Genomic DNA, 21,654 nt, shown 5'->3' on the forward strand with positions numbered 1-21,654 from the left:
TGACGATTCAAGAATCCAAAATGCACTGATGATGGTGCTGTCATTGTGCTGTCAAAAGATGAAACTATATGGAATCTATTAACAGGTTGTAGGGGTCCCTGCTTCATCTCTCTTTCAACTAAGGGGTCCTTGGACTGAAAACGTTGAAGACCCCTGGTTTAGAAGAAACAAAAAGAGCACCTCTTTTAGTCCAATAAATACCAGATCTACAAGCACACAACACAAAGTGCGGCACGTTGTGAGCTTGTGGATCTGCTATTTTCAGAGCGCAACACCCGAGTGCAACCCCAGCATAAAATAACTTGTTATTTTTTAGTTCTGCTGGATCTCTTCTTTCCACAAGGCCCTCCCTAACATTTTGGTCTAGTTTTTATTTGTTGACGAAATTGTCAGTACATTTAGTTATAGTTTCAGTCATCATTGCTTAGTTTTTACTGAGTTTTCGTCAGATGCAGCCAGGGACGTGCTGGGCCCCTGATCCAGCCCGGGAAAAAGAGTTGTAGAGGCCCTCATTGCGCGCTATAGAGGGAGATCTATCTCCATAGCGCTGCTGCTACTCAACGATTTGCCATTCCAGATCATGACAAGTGACAAGCCAGTGGGCCAATTACATGAATTAGGCCTATATTCCGTTGTTGTCGGGTGGAAACCTTGTATGTCCAAAACCGTTTGTTTTGTATTTATCATTTAAAAAATGATTTAAACTAGTGAAAACAGCCGATCTACAAGCACACAACGCCTCGCACCGCGAGGCATTGTGTGCTTGTAGATCTGCTGTTTTCACTACTTTTGTGCGACGGCCTTGTATGATGAAGCAGGGCTTTGCTTTGCGAAAAAATGCACACATTTGAAACTTGGAGATACGAGGTTTCTGCCCGACGGTGACGATTTACTTTGTTGGCCGCCCGGCCCCCCAAAATGGAACGAAGGCCTGGACCGGCCGGGAATGAATCGGCCGTTCGGGAGTTGTCCCGCTTTTCCCAATGGCCAGCACGGCCCTGGATGCAGCGCAGCGTAGCAGCACTCACATGCTAATGAGACACACTGCGAACTGGCTTCAGAGTCACACTTCATTACTCCCACGATGTCTCCATCCATCTGCCCCGGTGTCACGTTATGAGTCAGCCGTTGTACGATAACGACACGCTGTCACATGAGTCAGACGTTCATAATAATCTGTGTATGATTTTACATCATTTAAAAACGATGATCCCAGGTGGCTTAGATGTCAGCGCTATACAGAAGCGCGTGATAGATCTTTTTGTAATGGAAGTATGTTGTAAACACGCACGTAACACTTAAGAAATTCAAGTGTCTCACTTTGAATCCACTTTGAATTACTCTCTAGGTCGTCCTCAGACAAGCCTTCCATCATCGCTTCCAGTCATCCCGGTTCTCCATACATCCTGCCAGCTCGTTGGTGCTTTGCGCTCCTGCGTCTTTCTTGAGTACATCCACATATGTTAGTGTGGGACATAGTAAAAAAAGGCAAAGCAGTTAAGGCATAAGGCATAAGACCTGGATCATAATAGAGCCCTATGTATAGAGTAGGGGGGAAAAGGTGGGGGTGGGGGGAAAGTAAGGGGTAAAGTAAGTGAGCCGACCCCTGACCCCAGTTAAAGGTTATGTGAGCTTGTATATCTGCTATTTTTCACTGGTTAAAGCATTCAATAATTCTAGGCCTAAATGGGTTAATTAACTGTTCTGCTGCCCTTGACAGTCCTCAACGTCATTCAAATCGGTGACTACATGACGCCATTGACAGCCCTAAACAGCCCTAACAAGGCTCGGCTGGCGGCCGCCATGACACACTGTCACATGACACATGTCATGTGACTAGATGACGTAATCGTTGATGTCATTCACCATTCCGTGTGTGTACACACATTCCAGCCAGGCCTTTCACAATAACAGCGTGTGCCAATGGGAGGATCTGCGTGGCGTCAAAGAAAAGTTAACCCTTCATAGTAAGCAGCAGTTATTGTGTTAACTTAATGAGATGCAGATAATAGGTCTTGAAGCATGAGTGGGCAGAGAGAGAGGCCTCCTGGGACTCGCAGGGTTAACCGGTTCGCCCCGTGCGGTGTGCGTGTCCAAGGGTCCCCGAGCGCGACAACCTTTAACTGGGGTCAGGGGTCGGCTCACTTGTCCTAAGGGAGAAGTGATAACCATATCCGTCTTTGGCCTCCTGAGAGGTGAATTTTCAGGGCAGTTTTGAAGGATGCCAGTGAACTGGTCAACACCAACTCAGGACTCCTGATTGAATGGCTGTCCTCCACAGCCTCCTGTTTAAGGCCCTTTTCCACCGGCAGCGATAACGATGACGATAGCCATAAAATATCACAGCGATAATTATGCCTTCACATTGATGTCCGATAAAGTTATCGGACATCAATGTGAAGAGGCGCTAATTAACAGCCGCTCAGAGCGCACCTCGAGCTGTTTGTCAGAGACCCAGTTCCATATCACTGTGATCTTAACCACATCGTTGTTGATCCTAACGATGTAGTTGTCGGCTATCGTTGTCTTTATCGGTGTTTGGTGGATGCTGCCGATCGACTTCAATTGAAAACCCACTTTTTTAAATCGTTATCGTCATCGTTATCGCTGCCGGTGGAAAAGAGCCTTAACATGGGGGTCTTCTTGAGCTCTGCAGCGTTGTTAGCTCCACTGCCGTGCCGAAGCAGTGTTGTTTTTGACAGCAAATTTTGATTTAGTTTTAGTCATAGTCTTTTTGAATAAAATCTCATTACGTTTTAGTGATAATTTTAGTTGACTAAATATCATGAGATTTTAGTTGACTAAATCTACAGTTGATTTAGTCAACTTAAATGTATTTTGGCAGGCCTTGATGGCATCGTAATGACTGATTTTACACTTGGTTGCATGCTGAAAATAGCAGATCTACAAGCTCACAACGCGTCGTGCTGCCACGCGTTGTGAGCTTGTAGATCTGCTATTTTCAGCAACCAAACATAAAATGACTTTCTCCTCCCCTAGTCTCTCCCTAACATTTTAGTCTAGTTTTAGTCATCACAGCTTAGTTTCGTCAGTGAAAGAAAATGCATTCGACACACATTTTTCGTCATAGTTTTAGTCGACGAAATCAACACTCTGCCGAAGTGCGTCTACACGGGTGACGTGTCCTTTTTTTCTTTCATGACTTTGCCCCGGGTTGGCTCCCACGGTGTCAGTTCGCTTAATGCCACCACCAGTTACCGGGTGCCTGACGCAGTGCCCTTCTCCAGCCTCATCCTTCTCTGTCTGTGAGAGAAGGATGAGGCTGGCTCGCCACTTCTGAGCACTGCGTGAACAATGCCACTGCGTGAACAATGCCACATCGCATAGATTTTTCTTTTTTGCCTCTATGGTCTATCTATGCGTGGCAAGGTCACCAGACAGCTTCATCGTCAATGGAAACATTCATTTCTGACATACAGCAATGCTGCACGCATTATGACTCGTCCTTATACAATGGCGCGTTATGTAGGCCACGCGTTGTGTAAATCACTCAACTGACCTTCACTCTCCAGCACCATGGACAGCGCCAGGGTCAGAGAGGAGGAGGGAGAAGCAATAAACTTTCACTACCTTAAGATGAACTCCATTCACTTCCTCTCTTGACACCCGCCTATAGCCTTCTTTAATAATCCATTAACGCTTCCTTGGCATAAACCTGACCTCGCATAGCCAGGCTTACTCATCTTTAGAAGAGAAAAGGAGAAAAGCCTGGATAGAGTTATGAGGCAGAGAGTGTTCTAGGAGGTGGGGCTGAATTTTTCCGGAAGTTGTATTTTTTTCACATTGCGGTGTTGCGGCCCCACTGGAAGAAAAAAGTTCTACGTCAGGGTTTCCCAAACTTTTTTGTCTCAGGGCACCCCATGAATATTTTTTTAATCCGAGGCACCCCTACATTATAATTTTCACTCCCAGCTCCTTATATTTATAGCATATTGTCGTTGTCGGGTGGAAACCTTGTATGTCCCAAACCGTTCGTTTTGTATTTATCATCTAAAAGATTTACTAAACTAGTGAAAACAGCAGATCAGCTGTTTTCACTAGTTTTGTGCGACGGTCTTGTATGATGAAGCAGGGCTTTGTTTTACCAAAAGACGCACACATTTGAAACTTGGAGATACGAGATTTCTGCCCGACAGTGACGATATTTTAGTGATTATGTTGAGGAAAATGTTGAGTTGTTTGTTTCGCTGGGAGATGTTAACAGACCCGCACCGCATGACGTACCTTCCCATAACGCAGCACTTCCGCAACAACTTCCAGGACAACGCCCAGCGCAGGTCTCGCTCAGGATGGCATGAACCCATGCCTCTGCTCACTAACTGTAGCCTCGGTATCCAGGTTTTTATTTTCATTCGCGTTCGGCTCAAAAAGAAAAGCCTTGTGCTGAGTCGAAACTAAAATCCTCATCGGGTGTCGCGGCCTGAAAAGGTTGAGAACCTGTCTGTTCTAAATGAAACGAACGGTGTGTGGTCTGCGTATTAAAGTATTGTCAGGCAAAACTAGTTTGAACTTGAGAAGGACTGGATGATGTCCTATGTGTTGTTACGCCCAGCAGGCAGTCCTGACGGCAGCGGCCATGATTTAATCCTACAGTACGGCTAGACTATTACTGCAATGATTACTGTCCGCGTCCCGGCTGAGCGCGGGCCATGTGTCATCATGTCACGCAGATGTATTACACCGTGTTCATGGGACTTTTAATAATTCAAGCACCAATAGCGTATTCTAATTCTGGATTCCACGCTTGTCTTGTTCCCTCCATGTCTCTCTCTCTCTATCTCTCTCTCTCTCTCTCTCTCTCTCTCTCTCTCTCTCTCTCTCTCTCTCTCCCCATCCCACCTCGCTGTCCTGATCGGCCCAACTCTTCTCCTCCTCCTCATCATTCTTCGATCCCTCCCTCCCTTCCTCTCTCCTTCGTTCTCTCTGTCCTCTCCCCATTCCATCCGCTTTCCTGTAACCTTGTGGGTTTTTCACTAGTTTAAGCGACACTCTTGTTTGATGAAGCAGGGCTTTACTTTACGAAAAATACATACAAATCTGAAACTTGGACATATGAGGTTTCTCGCCCCGACAGTAACGATACATTTTTCATAAAACAGTTTTTTAGAATCAGCCTCAGGTCTTAAAATAGATTAAAGTTCTTCTCTATCTCCCCCCCCCTCCCCCCATGCAGGTTGTGAGCTGTATGCGTTCTGCGGGGCTCTGACGGGCATCTGCAGCATGATGACTCTGATGGTGATCGCCCTGGACCGATACGTGGTCATCACGCGCCCGCTGGCCTCGCTGGGCGTGCTGTCCCGTCGCAAGGCCCTGGGCATCCTGGCCGCGGCCTGGGCATACAGCATGGGATGGAGCCTGCCACCCTTCTTCGGCTGGAGTGAGTACCCTGTGTGTGGATGTGTAGCAGAGTGACTGGAGTGAGTACCCTGTGTGGATGTGTAGCAGAGTGACTAACAGCCTCAGCCAGGGACATGCTGGGCCCCTGATTCAGCCCAGGAGAGGCCCTCATTGCGCGCTATAGAGAGAGATCTCTCTCTATAGCGCTGCTGCTACTCAAAGATTTGTGACAAAGTGACAAGCCAGTGGGCCAATTACATGAGTTATATTTCGTTGTTGTCGGGTGGAAACCTTGTATGTCCAAAACCGTTAGTTTTGTATTTATCATTTAAAAAATGATTTAAACTAGTGAAAACAGACGATCTACAAGCCGCGAGACGTTGTGTGCTTGTAGATCTGCTGTTTTCACTACTTTCGTGCGACCTTGTATGATGAAGCAGGGCTTTGCTTTGCGAAAAAAAATTACAAATTTGAAACTTGGAGATACGAGGTTTCTGCCCGACAGTGACGATTTACTTTGTTGGCCCCCCAGCCCCCAAAATGGAACAAAGGCCGACATTTTATTTTAATTTTTTTCCTAATGGCTGGCCTGAACCGGCCGTTCGGGAGTTGTCCTGCTTTTCCCAATGGCCAGCACGTCCCTGACCCTGTGTGTGGATGTGTAGCAGAGTGACTCACAGCCTCAGCCTGGTGGCCTCAAAAGTCTAGTATCTCCCTCATTCCGTAGGGATGTCCCTTTGGATCAATGGTTAAGGTATTGGACTTTCACGCGGGAGACCCGGGTTAGAATCCTGGGTGTTACAGATGGGTATCGCTATCAAAATGTACTTAAAAGTACCAAAAGTAAACATACTCATTATGCGGAATGTGTCATTTCAAGTTTTTTGAAAGTAAAACAATCTTTTGAAAATAGCAGATCTACAAGCTCACAATGTGTTGCACCACAAGCTTGTAGATCGGATAGTTTCAAATGGCTAAAATGTACTGTATATAGAGTTGAAGTGGTTGCTGTATGTTTTGGAATAATAATCAAAATCTACAAAGTAACTTTTAACTAAAGTTTTCAAATAATTGTAGCGGATTAAAAGTACAATATATCAAACCACTTTAACCCTCTACATCTGCCATGTTCAGCAAACATCTTGGGGTGAAAAATTGGAGAAAATAAATCAGATATGGGTCTGCATATTCATTTGGGGGTTTCTTGACATGATAATCTTTAAACCACTGGTTTAATGAACCCGCAACTACCGATTTTTGCGGCATTACAGAAAAACAAGTCCATGCGTCGCTTATAATAAGGAGACTTGGCAATGGCAACACTGTTGTGTGACCCGTTAACTTATTAATAATGTCTTGAATAAATTGGTGTGTAAAAAAAAAAAAAAGAAGCAAACAGCCACTAATGCGATCATCGCATGTTCATGTTCTGGTGCGTGAAAATGTGCTCTTGACAATTCCCCCGACACCGCGAGGATCCGGCGCTGCACTTTCATCTGTCTTAAGCACATCTGAAGGGCGTTTTTTTACGTCCAAGCAAATTATTTCCGTAACTATGGGTGAGATCATACGTGAATATAAAAACATTCCCCCCCCTTTTAGGCTGTAGCCCTGAGATCATTTAAAATCTAGTCATGTAGTGTTTTGAAAACGTGAACGGTGAAAGGAGTTATGTTCTTATTGCAAACCTCCCCTGCTCAACTGTCTCTCACTCGCTCTGTGTTTTCCTTTGTTCTGTGCATAGCGTCAAAGGGATGGCGATGTGATGAGGGTTGCAACACCACGGCCGGCTTTACGCAATCAGGGTTGATATACCGTTAACGGCATTGTCTAATGCCAGTGGTGTAAAAGTAACTATTTGACATGTACGCTGTACTTATAATAATAGTAATAGTAATTTTGAGGTATTTCTTTTTTTTATTTCAGTATTTACACGTTTCAATACTTTTGCTACTACACCACAACATCTCAGAGGAAAATATTGTGCTTTTACTCCACTACAATTTAATGAAAACTTTAGTTAGTAACTTACTGTAGATTTTGATTGTTATTACAAAACACACTAACCACTTCAGCCTAAATTTCGTCCATTTGAAAGTAGCCGATCTGCAAGCTCACAATGCGTCACATCACGACGCATTGTGGGCTTGCAGATCGGCTATTTTATTTTTCCGTAACCCATTTTTTCACCCAGTGCGAATTGCCTAACCTGTAATCCTGGTTTCTGCTCTCCCTCTGCCACGCCTGGGGAGCCCGGGCTGGCCAGGGGGAGGCAGTATAGAAACCAGCATGTTTTTTGTGAGGGTATCTAACTTAGGAGACACGGGGAGAACTTGCAAATTCCACACAGAAAGGCCCTTTCACCAAACCCACCTAGGGTGTGTGGGTGCTGATGACACAGAGGAGGAAACACGCCCACAGCGTCCTCTGGTGGGAATCGAACCCAGGACCTTCTAGCTGTGAGGCGACAGCACTACCAACTGTGCCTCCGTGCCGCCTGCAGATTGGCTATTTTCGAAATATTTTGAACTTGAGTACTTTTGGTACTTTAAGTATATTTTGATGCCGATACTTTTGCACTTTTACTCAATTACCTTTTGAATACATGACTTGTACTTGTACTTGTAACAGAGCACTAGATCTACATTGTAGTATTGATACTTTTACATGAGTAATGCAAGTGAATATTCCTCCATCAATGTCTAATGCGTTGTAATAACCCAGAGGAAGGTGATGCAGACTCCTGGGTGAGGTGTGGGGAGAGGTTTTTAATGCCACCAGGTCCATATAACCAGCCTCAGAGGTGCCTGCTTACACGCAGATAAGGGACAAGAAAAATTGCATTTGCGTTGAAACATGAAACCGACCAAATAGACGTTCCACTTCTCGCACGTTTTATCTCCAAATCTTAAATACATTGTTGCTCCCCGGGTTTGTGTGCAAATTGAATATGAGCGATAGCGCTGCCGTGTTTCCTGCTGGCCCGACAGGGGCGTCGTGCCAGATTATGGGGCCCTGGGTGGGTACAAGGATTCACTGCGTTATTGTGTGCTTTAACTATCGAAGAATAGCAGATATACAAGCTCAAAGCACGGCACCGAGTGCCGCGCTGCGAGCTTGTTGATCTGCTATTTTTGAAAAATCGTTTAAGTTCTTTTTTTTTTTTAAACCTATGTTTCTATGTCAGTTGTGCTCAAACTTTTTCATGTGAAGGACCCCCAAAATGATATGTATTTGGCCACAGACCCCATCTCAAAACATTTAGTTTCAGGGACCTCCCCAGAAGCAAGATTTGAGTTACAAATGTTCGCTTAAAAAATACATATATTCAAAGATTTGCACACATTTTCACGACTTTTCAAAATTTGCAGATCTACAAGCTTGTAGTGTGGCACGAGTGCCGCGCTGCGAGCTTGTAGATCTGCTATTTTTGAAAAATCGTTAATCATCGTTTTTTGAAAAAAACTATGTTTCTATGTCAGTTGTGCTCAAACCTCTTCATGTGAAGGACCCCCGAACATGATATGTATTTGGCCACGGACCCCCATCTCAAAACATTTAGTTCCAGGGACCCCCCCAGAAGCAAAATTTGAGTTACAAATGTTCGCTTAAAAAATACATATTATTCAAAGATTTGCACACATTTTCAAAAATAGCAGATCTCAAGCTCGCAGGAGTGCCGCGCTGTGAGCTTGTACATCTGCTATTTTTCAATAGCTAAAGTTTTAAAATAATGAAGGCCCCCTCCAACTTGGGCCCTGTAGTAACTCAGTCCCACTTTCCCCCCCTCTTGTGACGCCCCTCCTGGGTCGATATCCTGATGGTTTGGGTTGTGGCCTCTATACCATACATCCTGCATTAACCACTTAAACCCTGGATAAATTACTTAGTTGACCGGAGTCCTCCTGGGTTTAGTCTCTCCAGAGTGTTTGCTCACACATTATTTAGCTAAATGCTTCCTCCTAACAGTCTCCACCAGGGCTGGGCAACTGTGATGATGGAGAGGTTCCACTATATTTACACACTCTCTCCAGAGGTCCACGTTGCATAGCCTATACTGTACTGTCGGGCAGAAACCTCTTATCTGCGTACTTTATCTTTTTATAAGTGAATGACCTAATTCGACATTAGGGCTGTATTTGTAAGTACCAGCTCTTATGCCTTCACTTAAGGCCTGTCCATACTGTCCTCGACCACTAAACGTTTTGAGGGAGAGTTCCGACATTTTGACGTGCAGCTTTCCGAACTCTAATTCAGGGTAATGCTTTTCAGAACATGCAAGTGACGTCATTTTGTAGTTTAACCGGACCTTTCAGACGAAAATGTCACACAAAAGTAGCAAAAATAGCCAATCTGCAATTTTTGCTATTTTCTTTAATTGGAATCCTGAAAAGTATTTTCTTTTTCTTTTTTTTATATGCTTTTAGTTATACTTATGTTAACTTTATGAACTTAAATACAAATACATTAGACATTAAAAAACTCAAAGACAATAACATGTTAACACTAGTCATTAAGGGTCATGTTTGCATGTTTGGAATTGTAACAGCTAAAATATTTATCCATCCATCCATCCATCCATCCATCTTCAACCGCTTATCCGGAATCGGGTCGCGGTTGTAACAGTTCCAACTGGGATTTCCAGAGTTCCTTATCCCGAGCAACTTCCTCCACTCCCTCAGGGAGTATACCGAGGCGTTCCCAGGGCAGTGTGGAGATATAATCCTTTCATCTGTTCTTTGGTCTGCCACGGGATCGCCTCCCAGTGGGACGTTCACCGAGGACCTTCCTAGGAAGGCGCTCGGGAAGGCATCCATAATCTATGCCCATAACCACCTAAGCTAATTGTATTCCGACCATAGAGTGTTCCCTTCACAGCAGGGATCTGCTGTGATCCCTGTTGCTGTCATTTCAACAGCTGTTCTAAAGTCTATTCCTGCTACACTGTTCTCTTTTGGCTGAACCAGCAAAACCATTGATGTCCATAAGCGGAACAAGCCTGTACCTATCTTAACCAGTCAGCACTTTCCTATCTGTCACTTAGTATAGCAAATATCCTTATATGATCGTTTAGGACAGTGGTTCTCAACCTGTGGGTCGGGACCCCAAATTATTTTAGGGGTCCCCAGACGATTAGCTTAATGTGAAACATTGTTTTCTCTCTCAACAGTAAACAAACCAACATACAGTATAAATGTGCAGATACCCTCTATGCACTTATAAAGTGACTTTTAAGACCCTTTTAATAACTCTAAAATGTAACAATGTAAGTATTGTCAAATATTCGAAATAGCTGATCTACATGCTCACAACACCGAGGCGTTGTGAGCATGTAGATCTGCTATTTTCACAATAGAAGCGTGTTATACAAAATGTAATGCCTCAAGTCTTACAACTCCAAGTGCTTGTGCAGGCTGGGGGGTCCCCAATTCAATTATGATTATTTTGGGGGTCGCGGCCTGAAAAGGTTGAGAACCACTGGATAACATCTCTGGGTATAAGAGGTGACAAACTGTGACATGCACTTCAGCAGGTCCTCTGCCCCACAGGGCCCAAGCTCTGGTCATGGAGGCCAGAGCTCTGATGCTGTGAATGCTGTTACGTTGCTGAATCTTCCTAATAAATGTTCAACACTTCACCCGGACTGGATATTAATAAGCTGTGTTGAGTTAGATTTTAACCACTTTAATCATTATTTTATGTTTTAACTATAAAGAAATGGCAGGTATACAAGCTCACAGCGCTGCACCAAGTGCCGCACTGTGAGCTTGTAGATCTGCTATTTTAGTAAAATCGTGAAAATGATTGCAAATAATTTAATATTAATTTTTTAAAGCGAACATTTGTAACTCAAATCTTACTTTCTCAGAGTCCCTGGAAAAAAGCTATTTTGAGATGGGGGTCCGCGGTCAAATACATATAAATCTAGGGGTCCTTGACATTAAAAAGTTTGAGCACCACTGATATAGAAACATATGTTTTTTTTTTTTTTTAGACAACCATTAGGATTTAGAAGACTTTTTTAGGTATTTTCCAGGTCTTAATGCTAATATATTCTATTACACCCCCTCTGCACAAACATCGATTACCCAAAAACAGCCCTATAGCCTATCTACAAGCTCACAACACGTCACGTCACACTGTGAGCTTTGTAGGTGGGTGCAATTTCCTCCGCCAAACGTTCACCCCGGCCAGGACTTGTAACGCTACGGTTGTTGGAGTGGTTTATAATTGCAGTGTTTGGGGGCTGAAGTAAGAGAGTCAGGGGCGTCACACCAAATTCTGGGCCCTGGGTACAAGGATTCACTGCGGGCCCCCCATGAATGTTAACTATTGAAAAATAGCAGATATACAAGCTCACAGCGCGGCACCGAGTGCCGCGCTGCGAGCTTGTAGATCTGCTATTTTTGAAAAATCGTGAAAATGTGTGCAAGAAACTTATGTTTCTATGTCAGTGGTGCTCAAACGTTTTCATGTGAAGGACCCCCAAGATGATATGTATTTGGCCACAGCTAGACCCCCATCTCAAAATATTTAGTTCCAGGGACCCCTCCCCGGAAGCAAAATTTGAGTTACAAATGTTCGCTTAAAAAAAATACATATTCAAAGATTTTTCGCACATTTTTACGACTTTTCAAAAATAGCAGATCTACAAGCTCGCAGCGCGGCACTCGGTGCCGCGCTGTGAGCTTGTATATCTGCTATTTTTCAATAGCTAAAGTTACTATAGGGGCCCCTCCACCTTGGGCCCTGGTAACTCAGTCCCACTTTCCTACCCCTTGTGACGCCCCTGAAGAGAGTTCATGTGCAGGACAGCCTGTGAGGTCTGTCAGAGGGTAGACTGATGACCCGCCGCTTCCTTCCACGTCTCCACCAGAAGGGAGAGCGTGTTTGTCTGAGTCTGTTAGCCTGAAACAACGGCATACTGTGTTTTCTGTCTGCTGTATTGTACTGAACGGCGCGCGCGCGTGTGTGTGTGTGTGTGAGTGTGTGCGTGCGCGTGTGCGTGTGTGTGGGTGCGTGTGGGTGTGTGTGTGTGTGTGTGTGGGTGCGTGTGCGTGCGTGCGCGTGCGCTCTCAACATCAACGGTTCCCAAACTGGGGGTCGGGACAGCCTGACATGTGTGGGAACACCTTACTACATCAGTGGTTATCAACCACTGATTCCCAGGCAGTGGCTCATGGGGTAAAGTAACCGTCACTAGAACACTGAGGGTTCCCAGTTCGATCCCGGGCTCCCCCAGAGTTAGTGTCGAAGAGTCCTTGAGCAAGACTCTGAACCCCTAGTTGCTCCCAGTGAGCAGGTTGGTGCCTTGCATGGTTTCCTCTGCCATCAGTGTATGAATGGGTGAATATAAATGCACCATTTACCATTTATTTTACCATTTTTCAGCGACCCCCCACCCTGACAAGCACCAGGAATGTAGGAGTTGAGGCATTTTGACTCGGTTCCACACATACATATTGTGAAAATAGCCTATTTTGGTTGGCACGGTGAACCGGCATTCTTCCGATTCCCATGCGGCCACCGCTCTGCCTCCAGAGTCTGTGCCGCCCCTGTAAGTGTTGTCACCTGGGTCATCACTGACACACGGTGACATCTGTGTCTGAAATGAAGCGTAGCGTCGGTGCGTGCAGGGCACGGAGGTCGCGTACGCTCAGCTGTCAGTCCGCTGATTGCTTTCAATCAGCCACGCTTTCCTACACACCAATCACACCTCATTCAACGAGGCGGACCGTTTAAAATATGGCTTCCTCCTGCATTAGATTCTGCTTTTCCATGGCTGCCACAGCGTGCTGCAGCACCTTCACCAACCCAGCCTACACAGGTTCACGGTCTTGCATTACTCAAGCGTTTAAACTGAATGTTGATCTGAGATTCATGTGTGCATGTGGCTCTGAATCAGGGGTAGGCAACCTTATGCACGGGTGCCAACATTGGCACAGGGGAGGCTGGCTGATCACTGGCACACTGGCAGAAGTGTGAGAGCGAGGATTTTTATTTTAAAATCAAACATTGTTTTAAAGGTGGTCAATTACATTAAAGTCACCCAATTTGCAGCAAATTACATACTGCACATAATTATACATTCATAGAAATTCTGAATTTTTACTGGGAGGGAGTTGGGGAGATGTGGATTATTGTCTAATGATCGTTATAACAATGTTGACCTGGCACACTGACTATCTAGATAATAAAAAGGTTACTGACCCCTGCTCTAAACTGAATTCAACGTCTATGGCTTTAATGTTAACTCTTTTACCGCTTTGGACGTTCCCGTTCGCCCCATTTTTCACGGCGGCGCGATGCCAATTGTACGTTCTTGGGCTTGTTCTTTTGTACCTTGTTTTGATGTCTGTAAACTGATGAGGGGTCGCGCGGATGTGTACCGGCGTTAACACATCTCCCGTAAAAGTGCTCTCAAAAACCCACTGGACGTTAGCATCAATGGAGTAACAAAACGCTTCCTTGTTATTTTCTCTGGGTCTATTGCTCTGTAGCGATTTAGTGGCCTGGACGGATGGGAGCCGACCGCGGCCATTTCACATTAATTCTTGCATGAGGCTGCCCTCTACTGCTAGTATGACCAAAGTGCACTATGTAATGAGAAAAAAATAAATAAATAGATCTTTGTGTATAACCTCGCAAAGGTAAGCTGCTTTTGCTGGCACAAGACCCAATAAATAAATAATAACATCTGGCAGTAAAACTGTTAAAATGCATTCAAGTTTGCATGACTCAAGTTATTCTGATTAAATGTTTCACTATTGGTGCAGGTTTAACGTTATTCCATTTGTTGCAATAAATGGTTAAATCTACTTTGAGGTGAGTGTTCCTGACTGAATTGCGTGTGTGTGCATGCGTGCGTGCGTGCGTGTGTGTAGTACAGTAGGTCACTGACTTGTAATAAGACCAAAGGCTGTACTTCACTGGGTGGATTTCCACCTGGAGCTGATAAAAGCCCCTTTGATCATTCCTCATGTATAGTTCAATGTATATATATTTTTTACCTTGATCCGTACAACTAAAATTACACATTTTCAGTAGTCAGGCTTTTCTTGGTCATGTGATGAAGCACTGGCTGCAACCCCTGCTGACATGCAGCGGCAGGGGCGTCACAAGGGGTAGGAAAGTTGGACTGAGTTACCAGGGCCCAAGGTGGTGGGGCCCTAATAACTTTATCTATTTAAAAATAGCAGATATACAAGCTCACAGCGCGGCACCAAGTGCCGCGCTGCGAGCTTGTAGATCTGCTATTTTTTGAAAAGTCGTGAAAATGTGCGCACATCTTTGAATATATGTATTTTCAAAGCGAACGTTTGTAACTAAAATTTTGCTTCTGGGTGGTCCCTGGAACTAAATATTTTGGGATGGGGGTCCGTGGCCAAATAAATATAATTTTGGGGGTCCTTCAAATGAAAAGGTTTGAGAACCACTGACATAGTAGTCTCTCAAGAACAGACTAACTGAGCTCCAGTTAAGTGAAAAGGACCTTTTCTTTGACGATGGCTGGCCAGATTGCTGACCTAGAAAGATGACTGAGAAGGATTCAAAAGACACTTATAGAATCGGGTCAAAATTCTAATTTTCACGATTTTTCAAAAATAGCAGATCTACAAGCTCGCAGCGTGGCACTCGGTGCCGCGCTGTGAGCTTGTATATCTGCTATTTTTTTATATTTAAAGCATAAAATATTGCGTCATATTGTGTAGAGGCCTAAATGGGTTAACGTTATTCCATTTGTTGCAATAAATAGTTAAATCTACTTTGAGGTGAGTGTTCCTGACTGAATTGCGTGTGTGTGTGTGCGTGCGTGCGTGTGCTTGCAGGTGCAAGCACACGCTGCTGTGTGCTTGCAGGTGCGTATGTGTGATGCTAAGCGTGTCGCTGTGTGCTTGCAGGTGCCTACGTGTGATGCTAAGCGTGTCGCTGCTGTGTGCTTGCAGGTGCGTACGTGTGATGCTAAGCGTGTCGCTGTGTGCTTGCAGGTGCCTACGTGTGATCCTAAGCGTGTCGCTGCTGTGTGCTTGCAGGTGCGTACGTGTGATGCTGAGCGTGTCGCTGTGTGCTTGCAGGTGCCTACGTGTGATGCTGAGCGTGTCGCTGTGTGCTTGCAGGTGCCTACTTGTGATGCTGAGCGTGTCGCTGCTGCGTTTACGTGTGATGCTAAGCGTGTTGCTGCTGTGTGCTTGCAGGTGCATACGTGTGATGCTAAGCGTGTCGCTGCTGTGTGCTTGCAGGTGCCTACGCGTGATGCTGAGCGTGTCGCTGCTGTGTGCTTGCAGGTGCCTACGTGTGATGCTAAGCGTGTCGCTGCTGTGTGCTTGCAGGTGCCTACGTGCCGGAGGGCCTGCTGACGTCCTGCTCCTGGGACTACGTGACGTTCACGCCGGCCGTGCGCTCCTACACCATGCTGCTGTTCACCTTCGTCTTCTTCATCCCCCTGGGCATCATCATCTTCTGCTACTGCAACATCTTCAGAGCCATCCGCCGCACCACCCGGTGAGAGGGCACGCATACACGCGCACACATGCACAAAAGCTCAAAATGCACATTTTGACCCCAGGGGGGTCTCCAAATTATTTTGTTGGGTCCCCAGATGATTAACTTAATGTGCAACATTGATTTCTCTCTCAACAGTAAACAAGCCAACACAAAGTTTAAGTGTATAGAGCAGGGATGTCAAACATACGGCCCGCGGGCCGAATCCGGCCCGCGAGATGATTCAATCCGGCCCCCCAGGCTAGAGCATACATTTCTGAGCATTTAGAAAAAAAAAGTAAGTCTCTAGCCCATTCCTGTCAAGAGTTATGATTGTTTTAAGAATTAACCTAACTAATGTCTGTACACTGCAGGCTAGGTTTCTCCCACCTGGCAGTGATTGAGTTGATTGATTGGAATGTTAAGTGACCAGCTCTCTCTCTCTCTTTGAAGATGACAGCATTGCTAGGAATAGGGTGGTTGGTCTGGCTATGAATAATATCTGAACATACCTACAATATTCGAACTGTACTCAAAGATTACACATATTAGACATGGAAATTAATGTTGTTAAAAAAAATAACTTATTTAAAAAATATAATAATAAAAATGTAAAAGTTTTATTATTCCGATATTTTCTGAATATGCCATTATTGTTCATTACTTTTATTTTTTTTATTATAAAATACAATAAAAATAATTATTGTCCTGCATCAATAATATTTTTTTTAGCCATTTACAAATTATAGCGTACTGGAGACTATCAGGAATTGAATTATTCTATTATCAAATGGTTTATTCTTATTGGCACTTCTTAAAGGAGTAGTTCACCCCCAAAATGCCATGGAGCCAATGTAGACTCATTCCTAAAACAGAAATTTGATTACAATAAATGCATGCCTATTGATTCCGGATGGGGACCCAAATGCATTTGGGTCCCCATCCGGAATCAATGGGGGGAAGTGTACTATTATCACATTTTTGTCTTAGTAATGCGACAAATAAAATAAAAATATATTATTGAACTCAATTCTCCATGGCGTGAGTAATCAAAGAAAAAAAAGTCATTTTGGGGATGAACTACTCCTTTAAACAAATAGCATCTCTCGTACCTATAACTGCAACTGTAATACCAATAATGAAAGTAGCTATTTTACTTAATACTGAACACAATTTGTAAAATGATATACTGCTATACTGCTAGCTACAGCAGTGGCTGAGACGACAGGAAGAAAAACAGAGCGAACATGTGCGCGAGTATGCATGCCATTCGATCCGCGACTGGTTCGGCCCTCATCAAGTCGCCTTTCATCCAATGCGGCCCTCACCCCAAGATGAGTTCGACACCCCTGGTATAGAGGGTATCTGAACATTTCTAAAGTGACAATTTAAGGACTTTAAAGACTTTTTTAGTACCTCTGGTCAAACATTGGTCAAATTGTTGCGAGGCGTTGTGAGCATGTAGATCTGCTATTTTCACAATGGAATAGATTGAGTCAAACTAAATGTGGGGGGAGACAGGGAGTGACATGCGGCAAAGGTCGTCCGGATCGGGAATCGAAGCGGCGACGCCGTCAGGCATCAATGCCTATGTGGCAATGCCTAAGTGGTATGCGCCTGAACCAGGGGGGGCCCCGTAGATCGGCTATTTTCAAATGGCCGAAATATCAATAGGGTTGAAGTGGTTAATGTATGTTTTGCAATAATAATCAAAATCTACAAAGTAACTAGTAACTCAAGTTGTCAAATAATTGCAGTGGAGTAAAAGTACAATATTTGCCTCTGAGATGCCGTGGAGTAAAAGTAAAAGTACAGAAAATTGGAAACACATCACATTGTACTTAAGTACAGTACAGTACTAGAGTAAATGTACTTAGTTACTTCATTGCATGCTTGCACGCCGGCAGGCATGCACACGTTGTGTATGTGATCTACAAGCTGAGCCAATCTACAAGCTAGATTTTACATGTGACGCATTGTGAGCTTGTAGATCTGCTATTTACAAAGTGCGACACCAGAGCACAACCAACCACATAAAATGTTCTTCTCCTTCTAAATCTGTAGTTCTCAAACCTTTTCGTACCACAGACACCAAAATCATATGTATCTGGCCACGGACCCCCATCTGAAAATGTTTTGTGCCAGGAACCCCAGAAATTATTCAACATTTCAAACACTTTCGTGTTGTTGTTTTTTTTTTTTTATATATATATTTTTGAATTGTCCACAAAATGTATATTTCTCAAATTCTACATTTGTCCCGCATAAGCGTAGCAATGTGAGCAAGCTACACGCATAAGCACGCACATACACGCATGCACGCACACACACAAACACACACATAGAGATCACACGGGCCATGCTGTCCCGATACACTGTTCGCTTTGAAGTGTGCAGCGACAGACAGAGCGTCGATCTGTTTGTGTGATCAGATTATCATCTCCACATTTACCATGAAATTCAACTCATAGTTTCCATTTGTTTTTTATAAAAGCAAAAAAATGTAGTTGTTGACACAGATTCACAGGCTGGATGATTATGTAAATAATAAACGCATGAAATGTACTCGCCGCATGGAGCAAACAATGTCAACCAGGACATAATAAAAACATCCCCCCCCCTCCCCCCCCCCCCCCCCCCCCCCCCCTCCACAAATCAAAGACACCAGCGCATTTAAACTGGGGAAAGCATCCGCATCAATTTAGATGTCTTTGAGCTATTCAAAAACAGCAGATCTACAAGCTCACAGCGCGTCATTTCTTTGTGGAAAATTTGTGCAAATCTTTTAAATAAAGTTTAAAGTAAACTTTTAGTTTTTCTATTCAAATCTTTGCTTCTGGGGGTCCCTGCCTGTAACAAGATATTTTGAGATGGTATAATGACTGGGAGGAAAATAAATGAAAAATGGTGGGATAAAAATGTATAAGAAAAAAAGAAAAGAAGACATTTGTAGAATCTGACTGCTGTCTTATTGGGTTAAAACAGGCAGTGAAACAACAATACCAGAGACCGTGTGTGTGTGTGTGCGCCTGCGTGTGCGTGTGTGCGTGCGTGTGCGTGCATGTCTCCATTGATGTGTGTGTGATTTATGAGGTGTTAGGCGGACGTGTTATCGATTCTCTGTCCACACTGATGTCTCTTTCTGCTGCGATCCTGACACTGTCTGCTACCTCCCTCCCCCAGACGCACGCACGCGCACGCACACACGCGCGCAAAAGTTCTGGAATTTAAAAGTACGAAAGTATTGGCATCAAAATATACGTAAAGGACCAAAAGTCAGAGTACGAGATGTTTGAAAATAGCAGATCTACAAGCAATGCGGCGCGTTGTGAGCTTGTAGATCGGTTATGTGTGTGTATAAAATAGGACTAAAGTGGTTAATGTACAGCATGTTTTATAATATTATAATTTCTATCTGTAAAGTAACGAGTAAATGAAGTTTCCAAATAATTTGTAGTGGAGTAAAAGTAGAATATTTGCCTCTGAGATGTATGAGGAGTAGAAGTAAAAGTATTGGAAATTGGAAACACTCAAGTAAAGCACAAACGCTTCATAATGTACTTAATTACTTTACAGCAGTGCACACATGTCTTCATGTGTGTGTGCCCTTGCCAGAATGTACAGAGAGAGAGAGAGAGAGAGAGAGAGAGAGAGAGAGAGAGAGAGAGAGAGAGAGAGAGAGAGAGAGAGAGAGAGAGAGAGAGAGAGAGAGAGAGAGAGAGAGAGAGAGAGAGAGAGAGTGTGTCTTATCTATAAATGCAGGGAGTGTGTTCCCCTGTGTGTCTCGAGTAGCTATCTGACTTCAGACTTGTGTGTGTGTGTGTGTGTGTGTGTGTGTCACAGAGGACACGGGGGAGTGTTGTGCGTAGTGGGAAAGTCGGTCAGAAAATATCTATACAACCCACACGTTACTGCAGCTGTCTGTCTGTCTGTCTGTCTGTCTGTCTGTCTGTCTGATATGTCTGTCTGTCTGTCTGTCTGTCTGTCTGTCTGACTGACTGACTGTCTGCCTGTGTGCTTACCTGTATGTCTGTCAGTGTTGATTTTGACAGGAGATTTTGATTTAGTTTTAGTCTTTTGAGTACAATTTAATTTGGTTTTAGTCACATTTTTTAGTCATCTGAAAAGTTTTAGCTTTGGTCTAGTTTTAGTCGACTAAATATCGTACGATTTTTAGTTGACTAAATCTACACTTGATTTTACAAAAAAAAAAATTGTCGGGCCTTGATGGCGTCGTAATGCCTGATTTTACACTTGGTTGCGTGCTGAAAATAGGCGTTCTGCTATTTCCAGAGCGCTGCAGCCCGGGCGCAAACCAAGCATAAAATGACTTGTCTTTTAGTTCTACTGGATCACTCCTCCACTAGTCCCTCCCTTACGTTTTAGTCTAGTTTGTATTTGTTGACAAAATTGTCAATATTTTCAGTCATAGTTTGAGTCAATGAAATCAACACTGCTGCCTGTCTGCTTGTGACCCTTTTATGTCAATAATATATATGCCAATCCCTGATGTCATCAATATGTGACAGACAACCTAAGTACTGATGTCAGAGGCTGCCCTCCCGGTACTCTGACAAATGGATACAACCGATGGAACGGGTACAACATGTCAACGGACATAAAAAATAGATACAAAACGAGTGATAACCTTATTCTGTCCACACACGCTGCGTGCTTGTCGACATGCGAGGCGAGGCTGCAGTCGTCAGCTGCTGCGCAGCGTGGGACCGTGGGTATTGGTTAATGGCTGGCCTAAGTTACAGCTTGCACGTCTCGAGGTCTCGCTGCATGCCAGCGTGCCTGCCTCATTGTCTGTAAAAAAGTTATTCATGTAAAACCATTCTTTGTTAAGTTGAGTCAAGTAAAGTCACCTTTATTTGTATAGCACGCTTGAAGGACAACTTTGTTTTTTTACAACAAGGGTTCATATTTTAGATTGTAATTAGAGAAAAGAAAAGATGAGTGTTAAAGTGTTTTGTGATTTTAATTACGTTGATTTCAATGGTTGGGGGCATGCGTACAAGTGGCTAAATATGTATTTTTAGGCCCAATAAGCCCATTCCCAAGATGCACCACAATCTTTCATGGGCAGATGTGACTTATGGGGGCTAGTAGTGTTACTGTCAATAGTAATAAAGAAATTGACGGCTTATTGTGTCTAAAAAGACACACTTAGGCACTTGCACACTGAAATCAAAGTCATTACAATTGCTAAAACAATAGGAATAAGTAAATGAAAACATTTTAACACTCATCTTTACTTTTCCCTAATCACAATCTAAAAAACAAAACAAAGTTGTCCTTTAAAAACAACAGGAGTTTTGATTCACAGTGCTTTCCAGTCAAAACAAGTGCCCACCTCCCTCACCCCCCCTCACCCCAGCCCCTAAAACCACCTCAGAGTATTCTCACAGATGTGGTGGTGGGCTCTGTGTGTCAGTATGTCAGCGGTGGGCTTTTTTGCCACCCTCCCACCCCTCCCCACTGGGGAATTTGCAAAGCGCAAGCAGATCCATAGATGACGCCATAGTCACAACATCACCCACTGCCCTCTCCTGCCTGTGTGAGAATGTGTTTCATATGCTACAGCTCAGTGTTCAACACAACAGACTTTCACACCAAGCTCCTGAGCTTGGTGTGAAAGTCTGTTGTGTTAAAGGCAGAGATGGGAAAAGTACTCGCATTCTGTACTTAAGTAAAAGTACTTGTGAAAAAAACGACTTCGGTAAAAGTAAAAGTACTCAATTCAAATAATTACTCAAGTAAAAAGTAAAAAGTACAGGCTTTGAAAAGTACTTTTAAAGTAAAAGTAAA

General features: G+C 43.9%; 1 protein-coding gene across 1 annotated transcript in view; it reads left to right on the top strand.

Annotated features, from left to right (window-relative positions):
* LOC308302892 (melanopsin-A-like) overlaps positions 1–21,654 on the top strand; it is a gene marked incomplete at both ends in the record, with an annotated part of 68,899 nt that overhangs the window by 9,266 nt on the left and 37,979 nt on the right. Inside the window, 2 exons of the mRNA XM_080747210.1 lie at positions 5,195–5,398; positions 15,690–15,861. Coding sequence (XP_080603336.1) covers positions 5,195–5,398; positions 15,690–15,861 — 376 coding nt within the window. The remainder of the gene's footprint in view (positions 1–5,194; positions 5,399–15,689; positions 15,862–21,654) is intronic.

The sequence above is a fragment of the Nannobrachium achirus genome, assembly GCF_963921795.1.
Source record: "Nannobrachium achirus genome assembly, chromosome: 18".
NCBI lineage: Eukaryota > Metazoa > Chordata > Actinopteri > Myctophiformes > Myctophidae > Nannobrachium > Nannobrachium achirus.